Genomic DNA, 19735 nt, shown 5'->3' on the forward strand with positions numbered 1-19735 from the left:
GGCATCTGATGTATGAAAGAGGAAATTTGACTTTTTTCGGAAATATCGTTTGAGTTAAATATGTTATGTTCTATATTAAACAACATAAACATGTGACTAAATTAGAAGTTAAGCAGAAAATAGATGAGATCATCTCAGATAAAAACAACTGCCCTCATCATCCCTGCTTAAATGTGATAGATCTCTGTATTTGTTGGACCTCTAGTATTCTTTTGTGTCTTAATATGCACACCCATGTGTAGTTTGTAACAAGCTAAACTTAATATATTTTATCTACTTCGCATCTCATCACGTTTCATCACAACATTCATTTAGTGATTGCGGAATGAATAATACAAAAGGTTCTCTTTTCTTTCTTTTTCTTTTTTTTTTCTTTTTTTTTTTTTTTACTATGTTTAATGGTAATGTATGCTTAATTATCTCGACCACTCGTAAAATTGGCGTGTTTATAATTTTTTAAAAAGTAAACTCCAGCGGGATATGAATTTAATTCTCCTACTATGGTGAAGGCTTGGCTCATGAATATTAATGACGTAGCAGGACGTTCGGCGATGAGGCTTACATGATTGGGTCAAAGGCAGACGATGGCGCGAGAGCGCTTGTCAGCTGACCAGATAACGAAGCCTGTTAGGTGAAGGGTTGGCTTATTACATATTAATTAGGTAACTTGGTTGGACGCTCTTACTTGTAACGCCAAAATAACTTAATTATATTCATGAGCAAGCCTTCAACATAGTACTAATGTCAATGAATCACATGACATTCTGAAACTAATGCTGCTTTGTCCATCACAGAGCCTCAAGTCACTTACAGTTATCAGAATCAGAAGAATCAGAATTAGATTTATTGCCAAGTGTTCTCACGTACACAATGATTTTTTTGGGGTGATAGGAGAAACAAGTGCAAAAAATATTACAGTGAGACACAGAATATAAAACAAGGTAAGAGTATAAATAGACATACTAATAATAGGACATATAACAGAATGGCATATGTACATGTGGAAGTGGTAATGTAGTGATGGCCGATAATTTTCTTTTCAATCCGATACCAATAATTTCATGTCCAATATTGTCCAAACCAATAGCAACACTTCTATTAAATTGACTTTTTATTTATTTATTTATTTATTTGAGATTTCTTGGGATAAAATGGGTCATTTAAAATATATTTAGTCATAATTCAAGTCATTATTCCTTTTTTTTAATTATTTTTTTTTTTAACTTAAATTATTAGATTTCTGTTTTGTTTACCCTTACAACAGTTAACCATGGTTTCACAACAGTAACTATAGTTTAACCATGGTATTTAGTTAAACCATAGTTACCACACATTTAACCATGGTTACTAATACAATATTACTGTTGTAAAACCATGGTTTCAGCCCAAAAACAAACAAACAAAAAAAACATGGTTACTACAATATTACTTTAGTAAAACCATAAGAAATTTCACCTTTAGATATGTTGTTATTTTAGCGTGAATTTACTCCAGAAGCTGTTTCTCTGATTTTCTATCATTACCTCTACAAGGCACTGATCCCTCTTGTTTGAAAGAGCCTTGTGATGGCACAAGCGCTTGTCTGCTTGTGTCTTTCAGCATGCATGTTAAGATGAGCGGAAGAAGAAATAGTTCCCATCCCACCCAAGTGTTTGCTAATAGAGCCTAATCCTTTTTATTTCACTTTGAAGCTTATGATTATTGTTCATGTTCATGATAACCAAATACTAATATCCCTAGTTTAAAAAAAAAATTTTTTTAGAATCAGTATTTTTGTGTGAGGATTGATATTTTTGATACAACATCAGAATCAGAAGTATCGATACTTTAGGATCAATCCGCCCATCCTTAGTGGTAATGTATGTACATGGTAGGGGTATGAACAGTTATTGAATTAAAGATGTGAATTTACATATGTACATGAGATATGTATTTACATTATTGCACATTTGGGGAGTCCTGAGGCAGTTTAATTGTTCACGAGGAAAATGGCCTGAGGGTAAAAACTGTTCTTGTGCCTGGATGTCCTGGCACTCAGTGCTCTGTAGCGCCGGCCAGATGGCAACAGTTCAAAGAGAGTTCAAAGGGAGTGGGCAGGGTGTGTGGGGTCCAGAGTGATTCTACCTGCACATTTCCTCACTCTGGAGACATACAGGTCTTGGAGGGTGGGCAGGGGTGCACCAATAAGCCTCTCAGCAGTCCTGACTGTCTGTTGTAGTTTCCTTCTGTCTGATTTGGTGACTGAACCAAACCAGACAGTTATAGATGTACACAGGACGGACTTAATGACGGTCGAGTAGAACTGTGTCAGCAGCTCCTGTGGCAGGTTGAACTTCTTCAGCTGGCGAAGGAAGTACAACCTCTGCTGAGCCTTCTTCACAATAGAGTCTATGTGGGTGTCCCACTTCAGGTCCTGGGAGATGTTAGAGCCCAGGTGCCTGAATGACACCACTGCTGCCACAGTGCTGTTCAGGATGGTGTGGGGGGATTTCTCCTGAAGTCCACTATCATCTCCACTGTTTTGAGTGTGTTCAGCTCAAGGTTGTTGTGATCGCACCAGACAGCCAGCTGATCAACCTCCCGTCTGTATGTAGACTCATCACCATCGCGGATGTTGCCGATGACCGTGGTGTCTTCTGCAACTTCAGGAGTTTGACAGTGGGGTCTTTTGCAATGCAGTCATTCGTGTACAGGGAGAAGAGCAGTGAAGCGAGAACGTATCCCTGAGGAGTACCAGTGCTGATAGTGAGGGTCCCGGATATGAGTTTCCCCAGTCTCACTAGCTGCTGCCTATCCGTCAGAATGCTGGTGATCCAGCGACAAATTGGGGTGGGCACAGAGAGCTGGGTCAGTTTGGTTGAGAGAAGATCAGGCATGATGGTATTGAAGGCTGAACTGAAGTCCACAATTAGGGTCCTTGCATAAGTCCCAGGACTGTTAAGGTGTTTGCAGGATATAATGCAGTCCCATATTGACAGCATCATCCACAGACCTGTTTGCTCGGTAAGTAAACTGAAGGGGGTCCAGCAGGGGTCCATTGATGTCCTTCAGGTAGGCCAAAACCAGTCTCTCAAACGACTTCATGACCACAGACGTCAGAGCTACAGTTCTGTGGTCATTAAGTCCTATGATTTTGTTTTTTTGGGGGACCGTAATGATGGTGGAGCATTTGAAGCAGCAGGGAACTTCACACTGCTCCAGTGATCTATTGAAGATCTGTGTGAAGATGGGGGCCAGTTGGTCAGCGCAGACCAACTGGCCCCCATCTTCACACAGATCTTCAATAAATCACTGGAACAGTGTGATCTAAAGTAAAGTTAGTCTAAAGTAAATATGACATGCTTAATGAGAGGGAGTGCAGTGGAGTTTATTGATGGTAATATTATTATTATTAATAATTTGTTTCTCACTGGCATGCCTGCAGAGATCAAGACACTGAGAAATCATTAAATTTACTGACTACTGAACTGATGTTCCTTTGTGCCGAAGTCCTTCTGTTGTAAGAGTAACTTCTCTTTTACAGCTTGCCTTGCAATCTTATGATGTTTTCCTTTGTTTTTTTTTTCTGTAGTCAGCAGGCCTCAGAAATCACATGTCTTTTTAAGTGTGAGGTTCACTTGCTGTAATTCACATGATTGATATCTTCCAATAAGCTGCTGTCCTCTGTCTGTAGAGTTTTGATCTCAGAGAGGTTTTGGTTAGAATGTGGATTCTAGTCACTGATAAATGATTGACCAATAGGGACAGTGACATAGCTGCTGAAGACAAGGCTTCTTCCTCATCCTCTGCGATGGACTGGAGCTCCGAACCACCACTCTCGCCTACCAGTACTTCCCACCTGACACACTTCAAACCCCTGACCCCTGAACAGGATGAGCCACCCCTGCGCTCTGCCTACAGCTCCTTCGTCAGTCTATTTCGCTTCAACAAAGGTGAAGCACAGTTATTTTGTCCATCATGTTTTATTAAATTGTTTGACTGTGTTCCTTTTAATTGGTTGATAACACTTATTTGGAAGCATAGTATTTTTGTTTTTCATGGACTTTTGTGGTCTGTGCACACAAAACAGACCCCACATTTTTTTGTCAACATTTACCAACCCTCATGCTGTTCTAAACCCATATGATTTTCTTTCCTACGTGTAACACAAAAGAAGGATGTCAGGCAGAATGTTAGCTTCAGTCCCCATTCACTTTTTTGCATGGAAAATATATGTAGTTACATGGTGACTCACAGAATAAAGTCATTGGGGTTTTGAGCAACATGGAGGTGAGTAAATGATGACAATTTTTATTTTTGAATGAATGAGTGAATGAACGTTACATTTATTAGGGATGCACCGATACCACTTTTTCTCTTCCGATTCCGATATCGGAAATCTCAGTATCAGCCGATACCGATCCCGATCCGATACCAGTGTTGTTTTTTTGCATAATCAGTTTAGAATATCTTTACATTATTGTGTGGAACTAATTGGGTGTTCTCTTTAATATATAAAGAAACACAAACCTCTAACTACACATTATTTCAATATAAATGTATAGCTTCATTTTGTAACTAGTATACTGGATAATGTAGCAGTAAAATTAACAGTAATTCCAGTATAAGTCATCAGTAGAAAAGAAGACTTTTTTTTTTTTTAACTTGTATCTGGACTTTAAAGGATTCAGATCTCTTTTTTTGTTCAATTTAGTTGTAAGATATCAGTTCAATTTTCATTCACACAGTTATTTTTTGGAACCCATTCAACTTAAATATTATTATAATTTGTAAACAAATGATATAATATGTAAATGAATAATAATAATATATTATAATAGTAATATATACTATACTATCTCAATCGTGCACCTTTTGTCACGGATCCACCGGTCTCTCTCTCTCTTTCTTCCTCACTGCCCTCACAGTGCTCACTCTCCCCTGAGTTCTGATTACACGCACCTGCGTATCATTAGTGGCTAATCAAGGACTGCATATATACCCCGCTTTCACACACACTTTTTGTTCTCATCGATAGTATCTCTGAGACTCCAGACCTTTTTACTATGTCAAACATACCTGTGTCTTCATTATTGCCTGAAAGTATCATAAGACTGTTGTGAGTATACTCTGTCTGAATATTACTCACCTGCTGTTTGCCACTCTGCTCAACTGGATTTACTCACAATGTTTACATCACTGTTTCAATCATCTGTCCAATAAACCCTGCTACTGAGTTCATATCTCTGCCTCCGTGACACCTTTAACTTTTTTGACATTCTGAACTCTCCTTAAGTCCTGTATGTGCTGTTTGTACGAAAGTTCACAGTAGTTTAATTCGCTTCTTATTCAAATTCTGTTAAAAATGCACCTGCGGTGCTGTTCTAAATGCATATAAGTGAACCAAACTATTGAGCATCTACATCTGAGGTGTTGTTCATGAGTAGCACTCAAATATTGCGCACCGCTGTGAAGGCTAAAAATAGGCGCGCATGTGTGTAAACAGAGCAGCGCCATTCAGTAACGCCCTGGAGCTGCGCGTGCATTTTATATATTTACTTATAAAACACAGCCTTTTGTGATTTACAGAGCTATCGCATGTCTTCAAGTGGCTTTGAATAAAATGCACGAGTCATATGAACTACTTTAATTGTGATTTAATTGTTCTTTTATGTCTTTTTTTTTTTTTTTTTAGCTTGACAGTAACGAACATGACTAACACACAGTATCGGATTTGGATCGGGCTCGTTGGACCGATACCCGATCCGTTTAAAAACGTCAGTATCGGAGACAATACCGATCCAGGTATCGGATCGGTGCATCCCTAATTTATATAGAACTTTTCTGACACTACATTCAAAGCGCTTTACACAGTGAACTGGGGACTCTCCTCATCCACCACCAGTTTGCAGCATCCACCTGGATGATGGGACGGCAGCCATAGTGCACAAGTACGCTCACCACACATCAGCTATTGGTGGAGAGGAGAGTGTAGAGTTACAGAGCCAATTAATTGATGGGGTTTATTAGGAGGCCATGATTGAGAAGGGCCAATGGTGGGAATTTGGCCAGGACACCAGGGTTATACCCCTACTCTTTACGATAAGTTCCCTGGGATTTTAATGACCACAGAGAGTCAGGACCTCGGTTTAACATCTCATCCGAAGGACGGAGCCTTTTTACAGTATATTGTCCCCGTCACTATACTGGGGCATTTGGACCCACACAGACCGCAGGGTGAGCACCACCTGCTGGCCTCCCTAATACCTCTTCCAGCAGCAACCTTAGTTTTACCCAGGAGGTCTCCCGTCCAGGTACTGGCCAGGCTCAACACTACTTAGATTCAGTGGGCAACCGGTCTTGAGCTACAGGGTGATATGGCTGGTTGGGTGAACCATCACTTTAATCACACATTTAAAAGCATAATCAATTAGATTTTAAAACTATAGGTATATCTGGAGTTAGCCACAACATTAAAACCACCTGCCTATTATTGTGTAGGTACCCCTTGTGCCGCCAAAACAGCGGCAACAGAATAGCATTCTGAGACACTATTCTTCTCACCACAATTGTACAGAGCGGTTATCTGAGTTACCTTTAGACTTTGTCAGTTCAAACCAGTCTGGCCATTCTCTGTTGACCTCTCTAATCAACAAGGCATTTCCGTCCACAGAACTGCCCCTCACTGGATGTTTTTGGTACCATTCTGAGTAAATTCTAGAGACTGTTGTACGTGAAAATCCCAGGAGATTAGCAGTTACAGAAATACTCAAACCAGCCCATCTGGCATCAACAATCATGCCACATTCGAAATCACTGAGATCACATTTTTTCCCCATTCTGATGGTTGATGTGAACATTAACTGAAGCTCCTGACCCGTATCTGCGTGATTTTATGCACTGCTGCCACACGGTTGGCTGATTAGATAATCGCATGGATAATTGTTGGTGCCAGACGGTCCTGGTTTGAGTATTTCTGTAACTGCTGATCTCCTGGGATTTTCACATACACAACAGGCTTGAGAATTTACTCAGAATGGTGCCAAAAACGAAAAACATCCAGTGAGGGGCAGTTCTGCAGACAGGAACACCTTGTTGATGAGAGAAGTCAACAGAGAATGGCCAGACTGGTTTGAACTGACAAAGTCTACGGTAACTCGGATAACTGCGCTGTACAATTGTGGTGAGAAGAATAGCATATCAGAATGCTTTTCTGAGATGCAGGATGGCGCTGTTTTGGCAGCACGAGGGGGACCTACATAGTATTTGGCAAGTGGTTTTAATGTTCGGTGTGTATATGTGTATAATCTGAACAAAGTTTATAAAATACTCTTATAACAGAACTCTCCTAGAGAACATTAAAAAAATAAAAAATAAAAAAAAAATCCTTAAGATAGCATTTGAATGACTTAAATTTAATTTACAAAATGAAGTACAGGGTTATGTAAAAACCATTCAGGTTTTAGAGATGGCCAGGACTTTATGATTTCCAGAACAGTTGTGCAGAAGACTGTCATGGAAAGTCATGTGACAGTGTTTGAGATGTGCCAAGAACACATTGCTCATTTTACTAACTTTCATGTTGACCTGTTTTCTACCCCATTAGTTTGTTTGTTTTTTTTTGGTTATTCTTATGTATAGGATAAACATATCATCCCCCTGGCAGTGTTGCAGTAGAAAACTCAAAGGTTACCAACTGTATTAACTGAACTTGTAAAAAATCTTTGAGAAATAATATTAAATACTTTGCATCCAGCAAAATAGAATGCAACAGTCTGGTTCCTGAAGTAAAAATCCCATTCATTTTTTCCATAGACGGAATGATTTTTACAGATAACTTAAAAACCTTTAAAGACAGACCTACCGTGAGTTTCTAGGTTGTTCATTGATGGCTTATGCCTTTGTTGAAGCCATTAGTCCGTTCTGTGATTGACGCAAACGATTCAGTCTCCTTTCACTTTCAAACTACTTATGTATTTGGATATATCAGAATATTTCTTTATAAATTGCTTTGAAGATATATTCATTTTCAATTTACGATTATCAGTAAAATTTACAATTTAAAGTACATTCATAATGATCAGATCTCTAATGTTTCCCTTTTATTCCTTTTAGAAAAAACAGGTGCAAACATTGCACCAGCAAAAATGCTTGGTAAGTCTAGACCTTGTACAGTAATTAAAGTAATATCCAGAAAAAAATAGAAGAAAAAAAAAATGATTTAGGGGAAAGCAGATTAAGAGGTGAAGAGAAACATCAACACACTGCAAATTCTGCAAATTCAATATAAGTTGGTTGCTTGACCATTTTTAATTTTCCTTTTTTTTTTGTGATTACCTCTATTAATTGGCATTGCAAAACCACCAGTTCTTTATTTTTTATTTTACTTGGTTTAACCACGACAGCCATCTTTGTGTCTTGGCACATGAGACATTTTGGTTATACAGCTGTTTACGGAAACCTCAATATCTTGGCTCAGGATGGTCCTAGCTCCTTGGAAAAAAACTGATCTCTAGAGCACATTACAAGGTACATATATATTTAGCACATTATTGTTCCTTAGACTTAGAACTTAAGTCCTAATGTAATGCTCAAGATTGCTCAAAGTTCCACTTTTAGGGTCAATTTATAATGGGAATTGTTCAAGTCTGTCTTAATTTTTTAGGGTACCTAGGTAAGTACAGTGTGCATGCAGAACATTTTATGTTTGAGACTTGCAATTTTTTTTAAATTCCCCTCACTTTTAGGTTGAACAACTCTGGTGGGGGACCAGATAGGAACCTGAAATCTTCACAGAAATAAGTCCTCTATAGTAGCATTCTGCTGTAAAAATCTTGAGTTTGAGATTCCACTGGTTACAGAGCTAGGGGAAAGCCTACTTTATTCATGCATTTTGAGAAATGAACAGATGTAATATACAGTGCATCCGGAAAGTATTCACAGCGCTTCACTTTTAACACATTTTGTTATGTTACAGCCTTATTCCAAAATAGATTAAATTCATTATTTTCCTCAAAATTCTACAAACAATACCCCATAATGACAACGTGAAAGAAGTTTGTTTGAAATCTTTGCAAATTTATTAAAAATAAAAAACGAAAAAATCACATGTACATAAGTATTCACAGCCTTTGCCGTGACACTCAAAATTGAGCTCAGGTGCATCCTGTTTCCACTGATCATCCTTGAGATGTTTCTACAACTTGATTGGAATAAATTCAGTTGATTGGACATGATTTGGAAAGGCACACACCTGTCTATATAAGGTCCCACAGTTAACAGTGCATGTCAGAGCACAAACCAAGTCATGAAGTCCAAGGAATTGCCTGTAGACCTCCGAGACAGGATTGTATCGAGGCACAGATCTGGGGAAGGGTACAGAAAGATTTCTGCAGCATTGAAGGTCCCAATGAGCACAGTGGCCTCCATCATCCATAAATGGAAGAAGTTTGGAACCACCAGGACTCTTCCTAGAGCTGGCCGCCTGGCCAAACTGAGCGATCGGGGAAGAAGGGCCTTAGTCAGGGAGGTGGCCAAGAACCCGATGGTCACTCTGACAAAGCTCCAGCATTTCTCTGTGGAGAGAGGAGAACCTTCCAGAAGAACAACCATCTCTGCAGCACTCCACCAATCAGGCCTGTATGGTAGAGTGGCCAGACAGAAGCCACTCCTCAGTAAAAGGCACATGATAGCCCGCCTGGAGTTTGCCAAAAGGCACCTGAAGGACTCTCAGACCATGAGAAACAAAGATTGAACTCTTTGGCCTGAATGGCAAGCATCATGTCTGGAGGAAACAAGCACCACTCATCACCTGGCCAATACCATCCCTACAGTGAAGCATGGTGGAGGCAGCATCATGCTGTGGGGATGTTTTTCAGCGGCAGGAACTGGGAGACTAGTCAGGATCAAGGGAAAGATGAATGCAGCAATGTACAGAGACATCCTTGATGAAAACCTGCTCCAGAGCGCTCTGGACCTCAGACTGGGGCGAAGGTTCATCTTCCAACAGGACAACGACCCTAAGCACACAGCTAAGATAACAAAGGAGTGGCTCCGGGACAACTCTGTGAATGTCCTTGAGTGGCCCAGCCAGAGCCCAGACTTGAACCCGATTGAACATCTCTGGAGAGATCTGAAAATGGCTGTGCACCGACGCTCCCCATCCAACCTGATGGAGCTTGAGCGGTCCTGCAAAGAAGAATGGGAGAAACTGCCCAAAAATAGGTGTGCCAAGCTTGTAGCATCATACTCAAAAAGACTTGAGGCTGTAATTGGTGCCAAAGGTGCTTCAACAAAGTATTGAGCAAAGGCTGTGAATACATGTGTTTTTTTTTTTTCTTTTTTTTTCGTTTTTTATTTTTAATAAATTTGCAAAGATTTCAAACAAACTTCTTTCACGTTGTCATTATGGGGTATTGTTTGTAGAATTTTGAGGAAAATAATGAATTTAATCTATTTTGGAATAAGGCTGTAACATAACAAAATGTGTTAAAAGTGAAGCGCTGTGAATACTTTCCGGATGCACTGTAAGCATAACTAATAATAATAAAAAAAAAAAAACAGTATTTTACAGTAATTATGTTTATTATTGACATGCAATAGCTTATGCTTGTCAGTGAGGTCTAAAATTGTATTACTTTTGATATTGGCAACAGTGAAGCATGATCTATCACAGGGTTCTTCAAAAAGTTCATAAAAGCTTTTATTTTTAAGTAAACTTAATGAACTGTATGTGGAGTTTAAAAATCAGCATCCAGAGTTAAAGATAGGGAGATAAAAATTTTGTGAACTGAGGCTAAAATAGTGTGCTGGCAGGAGCATCTGGAACTCACGCTGTCTGTGTCTGCACACAACATCAGAACATCAAGCTGATAGTTGAGTCAGCAAAGCTAAAGGTGGACTACAAGGACCGGCTGGAACTTCTAGTCTGTGACATAAACAGTTATGACTGCATGCTCAACAAGTGTGACCATTGTCCAGGTATAGAGGCCTTACTGCAGATGCTTGAAGAGTCAGACAAAGATGGCACACTTCCTGACAACATCACCTTTAAGCAGTGGGTTATGACTGACAGAGCAGATATGATCACTGTCATTCTCCCTAGGGATGAATTCTCTATTTCTCTGGCTGAGAAACTCAATGCATTAAAGACACCATTGGTTGAGGACATCAGCGAGGAAACTGTGATGTTTTTATAAAATTCTTCCACCCACCTGGACCAAGAACATCATTCAAAATGTCTACTGAGGACAAAGTGTGGGTTCCCATGAACAATGTTCTCAGAAAACTGACACGTGCCGGATTGACTACTGTCACCGGACGCTCCCACAACATTTCAGAGACTGAGTGAGGAAATCTCACAGCTTCTAATAAAACATGTATATGTAAACATAACGTAACATAATGTTCATTTTTGTTATTTGTTATGCTTTTATTACATCTGTTCATTTCTCAAAATGCATGAAAAAAGTAGGCTTTTACCCAGATTTCTACTAGCCCTAGCTCTGTAACCAGTGGAATCTCCAACCCGAAAGTGGTGGTTTTGCAATACCAATACATAGAGGTAATCACTCAAAAAAAAAAGGAAAATTAAGAATGGTCAAGCAACCTGTATTAAACTGCTTGAGATGGACTGACCCTTTCTTAAAATCAGCAAATCACCACAGCATTTGAAATCCTCTGCCTTTTAACCGAAACAGAGCTTTTCTATTGGTCTTCTGTTGATTTCAATTGTCCAGAGGAAGAACGGCCTGCTTCAGTGATGGAGAAAAGTCAGTCGGCTTCATCATCTCCACAGGGCCCACGCCGCAACTGGTCAAGTCCCTCCCATTCTATACATGGAACCGAATCACACAGAAAACATTCTGAACTTCTCCGAAGAACATCCACTGTGTCAGGTACAAAGACGTACAACTTTACACAGACTTCTACATAAAGTGCTTTCTGTTGTCCATAATTATCGTATAATTTTTAATAATTAATAATTTAATAATTTAAAATAATAATATCGTCCAAGTTTTAACTGATTTTACAAGCTTTAGAAATAGTACCAATGAAAGATCAATTGAAAGTGGAATGAATCTAAAGGCGTGACTTTTACGGAAATAAAACGGATGGGTCATATTTGACCGCAAAATTAAAAGTATCATGATATATATATAAAAACTATAAATAAAATGCTTACAATGTGAAAGTTATACTAAATTTTAAATACATATAAATATATTTATTTGACTATAAATGTAGTACAGAAATGAGGTTTGGGGGTTGCAAGTAGGATTAGGATTACTTATCTAGGTTACCATAGTTATCCTTTCATTTCCATGGGAAAATCAACAAGACGTTTCAAATATATTTGATGTTTTATGAAGAAAAAAGAGTGAATCCCTTGAAACATGCTCTTATTAGTTAGAATTAGAGTTCAGCTTATCAATTTGGTGGTTTTGATGACTAGTCACTGTGATCTGGTTCTCATAGGGTTTATCATTGAAGATAACAGTGATTCTAAGCTAGAATCTGATCATATGATCTATACCACTCTCAGGAGGACTAGCACTGGTCATTTACTGTTTTTTCACGACAGTAAACCTACATTCTGGAGTTAGAACTTTAATTTGAGTGGGAGACATGTATTGTAAACCATCACCTCATCTATGGAAGTTCCAAACAAGACAAGTAGAGGACGAATATATTGTGAGTGTTGGAAATGTTTGAAGTTGACTTTCAGTAAGTAAACACAGCTAAAGTTGTGTGTATGTTCGTTTTCTGTTCACAGTGGATTGGGAAGGTGAGGATTCTTTATTTTATTTCATATGTGTGAAGTCCGTTTCATAAAGCTCTGAAATATTTATCTGCTTGAATTCATCAACACTGAGTTACATGGCTGTACATTAATCACATTTGTAACATGTGAAGGGGTGCATTGAAAGGTGGGATGCAGCTGCCTGAAGATTTTGAGACATTTGGTGTTGGTAGCCGAACATTTTTGCTCATGAGCTTTAATCATTGGCCTTAGTTACTGCATTTGCTTATAGTCATTCATAGTCTATTCATGAGAATCATAATATATCTTACATTCATAAGAATGTCTGACCTATTGCAGCTCAAATAAGCACTCATTATCGGGATGAACGGGACATTTAAGAGTACTGGTCGATATTTTGTTGTTTTGACTCAAGGCTATGGTTTTTAGTGAGCATGTTTGTTGTGTATTTTCACCTTCATGTTGTATTTTAGAGTAGGTGTAACATCTTGTCTTATACTCTACTGGTGCTTTTGTGTGTCTGTGTGTTTCTAGAGGGTCGACGGAAATCAGAAGCTCCTCTGGGCAGCCACGACCCCCGGACAGCTGTCCAGCTCCGGACAGCTCTCAAGAGACTCAAGGAGATCATGGAAGGAAAGAGTCAGGTATTGGTTTCCAGTGAGCTAGTTAGTATTATCTCCAAAGTTACAAAGTTCACATCTTTCATATTAAAGTGGCCAAATTATACACTTTTGTTAGTATTTTATTTTTGCCCTGAATTTCATTACCATTTAACATAATGTAAATCAAGGTTACTTGCACAAAAAACAGTTGTAATTTAGTGTTACACTTGCTACAGCAAGGATCGTGTTACTTTTCTTAGTGATCGTCAGACATATCATTTTCACCTGCTGGTTGATTAAAATACATGTAAAAAAAATCCATGGACTTACATTGAAGGAGGGATCCAAGCCATGTCCTGGGACCAGAATATCACCCTAGCAGCTACTCACAACACTGTAGCATCTTGCCAGAGAGTTTTGCACAGGTTTTAAACAGGCTGTTTTTGCTTCTGTACCTTTAAGACATCTATATGTAAATTAATTCTATTATAATTAGCAAATCATATTTTACACTAAATATCTCCATTTAAAATATTAATTGAAAGAACACTCATCTTTAGCATAAAGCCATGTTCATGCCAGTCAGTATTTTTTGCTTTCTTTATAGAGATATGCTAATATTCATTTGTCTAATACTGTAGTGGCAGTCAAGTAGTGGAAGACTACACATAACAGAGGTAGGTGATGTTGTTTTGTCTCAGGACAGTGATCTGAAGCAATACTGGATGCCGGACAGCCAGTGCAAGGAGTGCTATGACTGCAACGAAAAATTCACAACCTTCCGACGCCGTCACCATTGTCGGCTATGCGGCCAGATCTTCTGCAGCCGTTGCTGCAACCAGGAAATTCCTGGCAAGTTCATGGGCTACACGGGTGAGTATTGTTTGGATATTCACTCTGGGGAGCGTAGGTCTCATTCTGACATGCTGGTTTTGTGGACGTAGCCTCTTTGAAGAGGCTTTCAACAAGAAGACAGAATTTTAAGTGGTCATGGGTAGGTCTTATGATCCTCTCATGATAGGAGCAGCTATGTCATAAAAAGGCGTAAGACTACCTTGAGCATGCAGCGTTTGTGTTTGCGGTGGTTTGGCTTTTTTTGTGTTTTGTATTTTGATGGGTTGTAGTGTGACTGTTGATTGTGAACTGTGTGGTCTAACTGGTGTAATTCTGAAGAGGGTAAGAAATAATCTTTGTATGCTTGGTGTTGGACTTATTAATTTGTGTGAGACCTCATTTATGATTGGTCAAACCATTTAGCAAGACTTGATTTAATTGGTTGCTTTGTGGTAGTTTTGTAGGCTTTTCACTATGAATGTAAATGCACTTCTCCGGTTTTCAAACAATAATGACAAATGCTGCGTTTGAAGTGAAATGTAACTCAATAGTGTTTAAAATCACTCTCTGCCTTGTGTAACTTCTCTAATTGGGTCTGTTTTGGCTGTTTCTCCACATACTGCAGGTGATTTACGGGCATGTACGTACTGTCGTAAGATAGCGTTGAGCTATGCTCACTCAACCGACTCGAGCTCAATCGGCGAGGACCTGAGCGCTCTGTCAGACTCGTCCTGCTCCGTGTGTGTGCTGGAACCCACCGAACCCCGCACACCTGTGGGAGGCCGCAAAGCTAGCCGGAACATTTTCCTGGAAGAGGACCTGGCCTGGCAAAGGTGAAAACTGAGAGAATCAGACCAGGGACAGGGCATAAGGACATATCATTTTCTATTCTATTGTTCCTGCACACTTGCCCTTATAAGAGTGTTTCTCTGCTCTTATTTTTCTCTGCTTTCTTCCCATGATCATTGCACCTGCTGTTTATCTCTTTTACATGGTGGACTGGCCCTTCCAGGTCCATCTGACTGATGCTTCTTGATTTTCTTCCATCCTTCTTTAAAATCAGCATTGAAGCAAATGGGTAGTTGCCAAATAACATGGGATGTATAAGGGAAAGTGCTGTTTTGATGCTATAATTGGTCACTTAAATAGTCTGCTGCTTAAAATAGTTTTAAATAGATAATGTCACATTGCAGAATGCATGTAGTTTACAGAGATCTGTTTTATCAAGCCAGCTCAAATGCTTTCTGACTTAAACCATTACTGATTGATTGATCTGATCATTTTGCTTGGTGAATCTAATAAAAACATCAAGAACCTGTCTAGGTCGTATTTTGCCCCTGAAGTAAAAGAAAGAAATAAGAAATCATATTTTGCTTTAGAATAGTCTTAATTTTCTTATGCAAAATAGAATTTATTTTTATCACAGTCCTTAAAAGGGTGGACAGTGGACACGTGTATCAGTAGTGAAGATGTACAGTACTTCCAAAAGTAAAGTGTTAAACACTATGAGAAGTAACTGAAAAATCAGTAGATGAAAAACTAAAAGCTTGAAAATAGGATGGGTCAAAAAACTAGACTGAATGATGGTTAAAGCCAATACATGTACATTTAAAATGTTTCCTAATCAGCTTAAGATGACATATACTTTATATTGACTTAAAGTTCTGAGCAAATTTACTACCTCGTTTTTTTTTAGTTTTACTATAATGTAATCAATGTTTACACATTTACAAAACCTTTGTTACCGCCACTCATTGTTTACCTTTTTGTTCTGGTGGTACATCCTAAATTTCACTTGGTTTGTTGCATTCAAGAGAGAAATATCCCCACTGACATACCATAAAACATAGAGCTTTTGTGATGCAAATTAACTTTCTCACCTTTATCCAATCAGCTGGTTCCTTCTGCTCTTGTGCTGTGAATCTGTCTCAGTGCTCATCTTTTCTCCTTTCTCTCTCCATGCAAAGAAAAAATTCCATTGGGATGAGGAAGAAGTGAGTTTTTTGTGTTTTTTTTTTATTTTTATTTTATTTTTTTGCATGATGTCATAGTGAAGACATGCTGCTGCTCTTGAGTGTGTTTCATGCATAGCTTGAATGGTATTTATTAGCGTAGTATTTCAAAAAGAAATGATAAATCGCTTGCTGAGTTGTGTGTGTATCTGTGTGTTTGTGTGTCACTCTAGTCTGGTCCATCAGGAGTCTCAGAACAGCGGTCTTAGTTCCAGGCTTAATGCAGTCCAAGAGGATATGGGCAAGTCACCAGCCAGGAAGAGGTGATTATGATGTATTTTGCGTAAAGATCATTTGTACATACAGTGTTCCGATGAGCACAGAAAACTTGGAAATATCAGTGAATTTTAAAACTTCAATGACGGAAATTTCAGTAGTGCATATAGTTTTTTCTAGTTACTGTGCGCTCGGCTCTAAAATATTTAATTAGCTAGAAATTGCACTTTATCAGTGCAATTTGTAAAAAACAATTTCTAAAAATCCTTATCAATTAATCACAAATGACTGAAAAAGTAATGGAAACTTCTATAGTGCATATACCGTAGTTTTACCTTATGCTCCAGTTAAAATATTTCTGTGGTTAAGAATTGCTATCTATGAGTGAATTCTCTATGAAATGACTAAAAAATCCTTATCCAGTAAATGAAAACGACTAAAAACTTATGGAAGGCCAGTGTGATCAAAGGACGTGGGAACCCCCCCAGTTTTTGCTCACTCCACTGCTTGTATTGTTAAATACAACATTTTCTTTTTTGTGGTAAGGTCAGCGAGTGTGACCAACCTGTCTTTGGACCGTTCCAGCTCATCCATGGTTCCTACCTATGAGAGTTCAGTCAGCCCACAGAACAGCCGTGCACTGCCTAAGACTGACCACAGTGAAGAAGAGCGAAAGATTCTCCTGGTAAAAACTCTCTCTCACTAAAGCAACAAAAAGGTTCCTCCTGAACTTTTCATAGCTTTTTGCACTCTTGTACTGCATGCCACAAAATGCATGTGTGCCACTGAATTTGATTTGAAGGCCATTCACAGACATAGGGTTCCCATGGTCATGGGAAACCAAAAGTAAAAAACAATAATATAATCCCAAAAACCATGGAAGTCTTATTCTACCAAAGTTAAATATTGCTTTTGGATAGAGTGAAGATTTTGCAAACAAGCACTAGTGATGTCTGTTTTGAGAGCGAATCCTTCTTTTGAGTCGGTTCTCATCAAAGAATCTGTTGATGGTTTACAGACTGGTTGGCTTGGGACCGATGCATTTTTCACGCATCGATAATCAGAACATTTTCCTGACGATTATCGATCTATATCAGCATTTCTACCAGAAATAAATAAGGCTACTTGTTGCACAATAGTTTTTGTCTCTCCATACATATTTCTCAACACTTGGTAAAGTGTGAGCAGCAGGGTAACTTAAAGCTGAAGTATGTAACTTTTTCTGTTTGAATACTTTCTTCTATCCCAGCTTAATATGCAGAGACAACTAGAAGTAACCATTTAGAGGTTTATTTTCTTGAAAACTGTAAACACTGTGTCTCTTTGGCACTATGAAAATTCCTCTGTTTTGAGCGACCTGTTTAGACCTCGCCCACCAACAATACTTAACCAATGGCATGAGTTGGGGGCGGGACTAACTCAAACTAATAACTAATTGTTTGACCAACGGCAGGCTGGGGGCGTATTCAGAAAGCTGTTTTGAAAACAATGTTTGTTTTTGTAATTCCATTCAGTGGAGCTAGTGTCGCAGAAATGACATACTTCAGCTTTAAAGGGGGTCACACACCAGACACATCTGGCAGACGACATGGCGCATTCTAAAATTAGAAACAATAATTGTTTATGAAGGTATACACACCGCCACTGAGAGACAGCTCAGCTGTGACTCCAGATGCTGATTAAAATTCTGTGCAACTCGCATAATTTTCCATTAAATTTGATCCAAATCATTATCAATAGATTATTTACTCTAGCCATGGCTGGATGATATATTGTTCATATATATCTTTAATATAGCATACACAATGTGTATTTTAATTTACAATTATGTCTTTTTTGTAGTTGGACAGCTTGAATGAAACCTATTCAAGGCTACATACAGAGAAATTGCATAATAAAGGTCGCCATTTCTAATCGTTCAGATTGCACAGTTACACCAGTTTATACACTAACCTGCAAACTCATCAACGTTACTTTTATTCTTGAAGAGGTACATAACATTTGTGTGTTTGGTGACTAGATTCACAACTTTGGACTTCCACCTGCATCTTATCCCATGTGTCCTGTGTGTGATACATGTGCCTTGTCCTACCCGTGACCAGCATCACCCCCTTGTGGTCTCCCAAAGCTATTACACCAGACTACATTAAGTGGAAGGCCAACTGACAGTGAATTGGAAAGCACACAAATTAGACTTCTAAATTAGATGTCGGCTAATGTTAATATATATCGAAGCTTCAAATATGTATTGAGAAAATAATCAATATATCGATATTTTGACATTCCTACAGATTGGTCTGAATGATTCAACAGTGTATCGGTTTGAATTTGAATAATTAAGAAAAATATTTTACACAGTTATCAAACAATTGGAAAGGTCATGGAAATTCATTGGTCAAGAAGTGTGGGGCCCCTGCATTTATTCCATTGTGGAGATTTTTACAATACTGCATCGTTGTCCCTGTTTGTCTTGTAGGATTCTTCTCAACTTAAAGATCTTTGGAAGAAGATTTGCCACAACAGTACTGGGATGGAGTTCCAGGACCATCGATACTGGCTGCGTACTTACCCCAACTGCATTGTGGGTAAAGAGTTGGTTAACTGGCTCTTACAAAATGGTACTATTTCAACTAGGTAAGTCACAATAGAACTCACTTTGGTTGCACTTTATTTTACGGTACGTGAACTTTCTGTATACTTACAGTGTACTTACCCAAGAAAGTACTGAGTAATATTAGGTAACTACATGTATTTCATATGGGTTAGGGTTGGGGTTAGATTTAGGCGTAGTAACTAGTAATTACTGTAGTTGTTGTAGTTATATGGTACGTAAATGTAGAACAGTACTCTAAAATAAAGTGCTACCCTAATTTTTACACTTTTAGTTTTTTAGTCCATGCAATGAATTACATTTTTTTTAATTTTTTTTTTATATGTACCTTTCCCATTGGTGCTTATTTTGTACTTTACACACAGGGCTCAGGCCATAGCCATTGGACAGGCTTTAGTAGATGGCCATTGGCTTGACTGTTTAACCCATCACGATCAGATCTTTCGTGATGAGTATGCCCTCTATCGCCCCCTTCAGGTGAGAATACATTTTCTAAATTGTAGATTTACTGTACATTAAGACAGTTGTTTAGAAAGGAGTCGTTCACCCAAAAATTAAAATTCTGTCATTATTTACTCTCCCTCATGTCATTTTAAACCAGCATGACTTTCTTTCTTCTGTGGAACACAAAAAGGATATACTTTAAAGAATGTTGCAATCACTCATTTCCATTCAATAGCAGTTAATAGTCACTAACTTGAAAAGTGTCATAAAAGTT

The 19735-nt window shown here is 38.5% G+C and overlaps 1 protein-coding gene across 3 annotated transcripts in view; it reads left to right on the plus strand.

The window, feature by feature from the left end:
* LOC127448090 (1-phosphatidylinositol 3-phosphate 5-kinase-like) overlaps positions 1–19735 on the plus strand; it is a 53241-nt gene that overhangs the window by 189 nt on the left and 33317 nt on the right. For 2 of the 3 annotated variants that reach the window (XM_051710375.1, XM_051710376.1), the window contains exons 2-12: positions 3739–3932; positions 8095–8133; positions 11718–11876; positions 13277–13386; positions 14046–14217; positions 14804–15011; positions 16146–16172; positions 16364–16453; positions 16953–17091; positions 18883–19040; positions 19383–19494. In XM_051710375.1, coding sequence (XP_051566335.1) covers positions 3791–3932; positions 8095–8133; positions 11718–11876; positions 13277–13386; positions 14046–14217; positions 14804–15011; positions 16146–16172; positions 16364–16453; positions 16953–17091; positions 18883–19040; positions 19383–19494 — 1356 coding nt within the window. In that variant the 5' untranslated portion in view covers positions 3739–3790. The remainder of the gene's footprint in view (positions 1–3738; positions 3933–8094; positions 8134–11717; positions 11877–13276; positions 13387–14045; positions 14218–14803; positions 15012–16145; positions 16173–16363; positions 16454–16952; positions 17092–18882; positions 19041–19382; positions 19495–19735) is intronic. The other variant, XM_051710377.1, reaches the window with a different exon arrangement.

This window comes from Myxocyprinus asiaticus, chromosome 11 (genome assembly GCF_019703515.2).
Source record: "Myxocyprinus asiaticus isolate MX2 ecotype Aquarium Trade chromosome 11, UBuf_Myxa_2, whole genome shotgun sequence".
Taxonomy (NCBI): domain Eukaryota; kingdom Metazoa; phylum Chordata; class Actinopteri; order Cypriniformes; family Catostomidae; genus Myxocyprinus; species Myxocyprinus asiaticus.